The 6,422-nt window shown below is 37.8% G+C and overlaps 1 protein-coding gene across 1 annotated transcript; it reads right to left on the bottom strand.

Annotated features, from left to right (window-relative positions):
• Positions 1-1,865: 1,865 nt before the first annotated feature.
• LOC141082598 (olfactory receptor 5V1-like) lies at positions 1,866-2,783 on the bottom strand. The gene has a single exon (XM_073566579.1). It carries the CDS (start codon positions 2,781-2,783, stop codon positions 1,866-1,868), a length of 918 nt encoding a protein of 305 aa, XP_073422680.1.
• Between the last annotated feature and the right edge of the window lie 3,639 nt (positions 2,784-6,422).

Genomic DNA, 6,422 nt, shown 5'->3' with positions numbered 1-6,422 from the left:
CAAAATGCAAGAATTACAATTTCTTGATCGCTGCAACATTGCAATAACATGCAAATAATGGGTGATCAAAAGATCATATCAATCCCAAAAGAGTATCAATAAAAATGTCAGTTCGGTGCACAAAAAAATAAGCCAACACTTCGTCCCAGATCCTGAAAAACGGAGACGCTACGAGTCTCGGAAAATAGCAACTCTTCTTTTGTTAACAAATTTGGGATTTTTTTTCACCACTTACAGTAAATAAAAAAGAACCTATATATGTTTGGCATCTACGAACTTGTAAAGATCTGGAGAATTATAATGGCAGGTCAGTTTTAGCATTTAGTGAACATAGTAAAAAAAAAAAAAGCAACAACAATTGTAGAAATTGGGCAAAAAATAATCCCTTATATGGTCATATTGACAAAATATAACAGTTATGGCTCTTGGAAATGGGAATGAAAAAATGGAAATACCCCTCGTCCTAAAGGGATTAAGACTTACTATAAATGAGGGGAAAAAAAGCTAGCCCTTTTGGTCTGCTTCTACAGAAAGCTGTTGTAGCAAAGATTTCTTAAAATGTTAATGCTCGCTGTGATAAAAAGTGACTGTGCATCAAAGCTCCTGAGCATTTGGCTTTCTACCTGCAAACCAGTCAGTGCCCATAAAAACCCCTATCCAGGGTCAAACTACAGAGCAATGGAAACAAGTGAACTGGTCTCATGAATTAAACTTTCTTTCATGTTTTGGTGAGATTGCACTGCTTACCTGGGAGAAGAGATGCTCCCATGGTGCACTGTAGGAAGAAGGCAAGCCCCCATAATCAGAGTGATGATATTATTAATGCTTCATGCGGGTACTACTTTGACGTGCACCTTTTAGAATCCTATCACATCCATTCTTGTCAACTTTATTCCTTCAAGGGTTATTCCCAGAATTACCTGTTTTCCCTTATCCATATTTACAGGGTAGATGATCACTGGGTCTGCAGATAAGCACAGCAGTTGGCGATTTCCAGTAGTCTCATAGATAACTAATGGTTGAGATAGAGTATAGAGCATTGTTCTCGTAGTTATGAAACCTTGTTCTCAAGATCACTGGGGATTCCAGTGAACAGACCAACAGCAATCAGTATGTTATCCTACTTGTAGGGAATACATTTAATTTCTTGGAATAACCCTTTAATTGAATTGATCTGTTTTAGCATGATAATTTGCTTCAGAGTAAAAAATATTCAGGAATGGTTGAAAAAACATTACAAAATTTTGAGGTGTTGGTTTGGCCTCCACCGCAACATCTCCATCCAATTGAGTATCTGTGGGACGACCTGAAAAATAAGTCAGATCCTAGGAGACTCATTCTCACAACTCTGCTACTAATGACTTCTTGTCTTGTACCGCAAGGCACCTTCAGAGGTCTTGTAGAAACAATGCCTTGAGGGGTCAGAGCTGTTTTGGTGACTTAAGAGGGATCTACACAATGTAGTCAGGAAGTCTGAAAACTATGGCTGATGTTAACGATATGTATGATGAATTTACATAAATCATTGTCAAACATATGTAGAAAGTATATAGTGTGGCTTAGTGGTTAGCACTGTTGCTTTTCAAAACTGGGGCTCAGGGTTCAAATTCAATTCAAAACTTTGAAAGCATTTTGATAAGAAATAGTGAACCCCACTGGAGAGAGCTAGAGATTACAATGTTATATGTTTATTTGAAAAAGATCTAATTTCCATACATTTACATCCCTGTTTCATGCTACCCCCCAATCACTTAGGTATAGCAAAAGTATCAATTTTCTAATCTAATAACGGCATACCAACATACTAAGGTCAAGTTTTCTACTCTCATCACCACCATCATCATCACCGCCCCTTCCACTGCAAGTTATGTTCCAGTCATCGCTTTCTTCAAGGCTTTTTTCACCTCTTTGTTTCTCAAACAATAGATTATAGGGTTTAACAATGGGGGCAGTAAACCATATAGAACAGATGAAACTCGGACAACAATGAAGTAATCTCCAGAAATAGGACCATTGTAATTAAAAATGCCAGTAGTGTAGAATATAGTGACAACTATGAGGTGTGAAGAGCATGTGGAGAAGACCTTCTGTCTTCCTTCCGAGGAGCGAATTTTCAAGATAGTGGAAACGATATGTATGTAAGAATTCATTACAAGAAGAAATGGAGACATCCCTATAAATATAGCGACCACATGTAACAACATTTGGCTCCCCTGGATGTCACTACAAGCTGCTTCCAACATTGGAAGGACATCACAAAAAAAATGGTTGATGTGATTATTTCCACAAAAAGTCAACTTCAAGGTCATCAAGGTGTGAAACACAGCATTCAGCAATCCACAGACACAGCACCCCACAACGAAGCCTGAGCAGAACTTCCTATTTATAACCACATTGTAACGAAGGGGGTTACATATGGCTACATATCGGTCATAAGCCATTGCAGCCAGGAGGAGACACTCAGATCCCCCAAAACAGACAAAGAAATAAAGCTGTGTGAAGCATCTATGGAAGGATATCCTCCTATTACCTGTTATAGCATTGACTAACATAGCCGGGAGAGTGACTGAAGAGTAACACACGTCTAATAAGGATAAACAGCTCAAGAAGAAATACATTGGAGTCTGAAGATGGCTGTCCACCTGGATGATGCCAAACACAGAGAAATTTCCAAAGATGATCATTATGTAAATAACGGCAATAAATATTGTACAAAAGACCTGTAATTCCAAGAACCCAAGCAGAATGAAATCATTCAACAATGTGGTATTTTCCGCTTCCATCCATGTCATTTTCCAAGACCTGAGGAAAGCAAATAGAGATTCCTTGTCAGCAGATTTTTGCAATCTCATCTGAGAGCAGCACGACGTAGGCACAATGACCTCGAATCCAATGCTGTATCACTTAGCTTACTGGGTGCCGCCGCCATTCTTACACAATCAGAGCTTTTAGACTTTAAATGAAGTTTGTGCACTGCAATACACTTCAGCTGAATTTGGGTTCAAGAATGCACATCCAGCTGAAGTATTTGCTGGTGACAGCTGTAGTTACACCCCTGCATAGAGATATTATTGTGGGGACTATCCAATCAGAATATAGCATGGTTTTGAGTAACAGAAAAGTAATGAGAGAATAAGCTGTCATCTCTCATACGAATGAGGAGATTGAGAGGGATTAAGACGAAGACATTGTTATTGAGAGAGAAGGGGACTGAGACATTGTTATTGAGAGAAAAGAAGACCAAGACATTGTTATTGAGAGAGAAGGAGACTGAGACATTGTTATTGAGAGAGAAGAACACCGAGATATTGTTATTGAGAGGGAAGAAGACCAATACTTTGTTATTGAGAGAGGAGACTGAGACATTGTTATTGAGAGAAAAGAAGACCGAGACATTGTTATTAAGAGAGAAGGAGACTGAGACATTGTTATTGAGAGAGAAGAAGACAGAGACATTGTTATTGAGAGAGAAGAAGACCAAGATATTGTTATTGAGAGGGAAGAAGACCAAGACTTTGCTATTGAGAGAGGAGACTGAGACATTGTTATTGAGAGAAAAGAAGACCGAGACATTGTTATTAAGAGAGAAGGAGACTGAGACATTGTTATTGAGAGAGAAGGAGACAGAGACATTGTTATTGAGAGAGAAGAAGACCAAGATATTGTTATTGAGAGGGAAGAAGACCAAGACTTTGCTATTGAGAGGGAAGAAGACTGAGACATTGTTATTGAGAGAGAAGAACACCGAGATATTGTTATTGAGAGAGAAGAACACCGAGATATTGTTATTGAGAGGGAAGAAGACCAAGACTTTGTTATTGAGAGGGAAGAAGACTGAGACATTGTTATTGAGAGGGAAGAACACCGAGATATTGTTATTGAGAGGGAAGAAGACTGAGACATTGTTATTGAGAGGGAAGAACACTGAGATATTATTATTGAGAGGGAAGAAGACTGAGACATTGTTATTGAGAGGGAAGAACACCAAGATATTGTTATTGAGAAGGAAGAAGACTGAGACATTGTTATTGAGAGGGAAGAACACCGAGATATTGGTATTGAGAGGGAAGAAGACCAAGACTTTGTTATTGAGAGGGAAGAAGACTGAGACATTGTTATTGAGAGGGAAAAACACCGAGATATTGTTATTGAGAGGGAAGAAGACTGAGACATTGTTATTGAGAGAGAAGAACACCGAGATATTGTTATTGAGAGGGAAGAAGACAAAGACTTTGTTATTGAGAGAGGAGACTGAGACATTGTTATTGAGAGAAAAGAAGACCGAGACATTGTTATTGAGAGAGAAGGAGACTGAGACATTGTTATTGAGAGAGAAGAACACCGAGATATTGTTATTGAGAGGGAAGAAGACCAAGACTTTGTTATTGAGAGGGAAGAAGATCGAGACATTGTTATTGAGAGGGAAGAACACTGAGATATTGTTATTGAGAGGGAAGAAGACTGAGACATTGTTATTGAGAGGGAAGAAGACCGAAACATTGTTATTGAGAGGGAAGAAGACCGAGACATTGTTATTGAGAGAAAAGAAGACTGAGACATTGTTATTGAGACGAAAGAACACCGAGATATTGATATTGAGAGGGAAGAAGACCAAGACTTTGTTATTGAGAGGGAAGGAGACCGAGACATTGTTATTAAGAGGAAAGAAAACTGAGACATTGTTATAGAGAGGGAAGAAGACTGAGACATTGTTAATGAGAGGGAAGAAAACCAATGCATTGTTATTGAGAGAGAAGACGGAGATATTGTTCTCCTTTTTGGCGCCAACCTCCGCCATCTTCATGGTCGCCATGTTGTTCACAAAAACGGTATCAGTCACTTCCAATATGTCAGTCACGTTTAGGTTATTAGCAATGCACTCCGGCGGCCTCAATATGCTACTGTATGCATCCTGGGGGACACATAGCGACACTCATATATGACACCAGTCACTGCCTCACAGAGGGAAGAAGACCAAGACTTTGCTATTGCGAGGGAAGAAGACTGAGACATTGTTATTAAATTTAGACTGAGGTTTATGATGACAATTTACAAGTCAGAAAATCTGTCTCAAAAGCTAGAAGCACTGTTTAGTGTTTTTTTATGCTGCTTTTGCCACTGATTTTATCAGGCAAGAATGCCTCAAAAATTGTCATGAAATATGAAAAAATGGTACCATGTGAACTAAGGGTGTTTTTCTTTTTGGAATAAGTAGGAAGCTTATTCAACGAGCTACAAACTACTTGTAAAAAGCCCTTTGTGAATATACTCTTAAGGGGTCGTTCACACGAGCCAGAACCAGACAAGAGCAATCCATTTAAAAATTGGATTGCACTCAAACCAATGTTATTATATGGGGTAGTGCAAATCTGCAGTTTTTTTCTCATTAAGATTAAAAACAAGGGGATATAAATCAACAATAAAAAAATATATATTTTTCAATGAGTAGTTAATAAATATAGCTAATAAATTGTAAAATTGAATGGCAAACCATCCGGATAAAACAGAAAAGAAAAAACAATAGGTATGGAGGAAGAAAAGATGGAAGGGAAAATATATAACACTAAAATATGCAATAAAATGCCTTTATTAAATATGGCAAAAGGTGTACATGTCATAAAAAATATATATGCATAAGTGTATTACACAAAATTAAATAAAATAAATGCGTATATAAAAAACACATCCGCTGATCTAAATATAATATATATATCTCATATAAAGCACCACCAAATAGCTGAATAAGCTGTAACTGCTGAATATAAATATATCTATGGTGGCACATAAATAAATATAATTAAATATGAAGCATAAAAATAAAAATAAAAACACCAGGTAAATAAAAAGATGTGGCCCAAAAGGATAAATACATACAGTCATGGCCAAAAGTTTTGAGAATGACACAAATATTAATTTTTACAAAGTCTACTGCTTCATTTTTTCTAATGGCAATTTGCATATACTCCAGAATGTTATAAAGAGTGATGAGCTTAACAGCAATTACTTGCAAAGTCAATATTTGCCTAGAAAATGAACTTTATCCCCCAAAACACATTTCAACATCATTGCAGCCCTGCCTTAAAAGGACCAGCTAACATCGTTTCAGTGATTGCTCCATTAACACCGGTGTGGGTGTTGATGAGGACAGGGCTGGAGATCAATCTGTCATGATTAAGTAAGAATGACACCACTGGACACTTTAAAAGGGGGCTGGTGCTTGGCATCATTGTTTCTCTTCTGATAATCATGGTTATCTCTAAAGAAACACGTGCAGTCATCATTGCACTGCACAAAAATGGCCTAACAGGGAAGAGTATCGCAGCTAGAAAAGATTGCACCTCAGTCAACAATCTATCGCATCATCAAGAACTTCAAGGAGAGAGGTTCCCTTGTTGCCAAAAAGGCTCCAGGGCGCCCAAGAA

This window comes from Dendrobates tinctorius, unplaced genomic scaffold (assembly GCF_039654945.1).
Source record: "Dendrobates tinctorius isolate UK_male_01 unplaced genomic scaffold, ASM3965494v1 ptg000018l, whole genome shotgun sequence".
NCBI lineage: Eukaryota > Metazoa > Chordata > Amphibia > Anura > Dendrobatidae > Dendrobates > Dendrobates tinctorius.
Note: the sequence above shows the minus strand (reverse complement) of the source record. Positions and strands in the feature narration are given on the sequence as shown.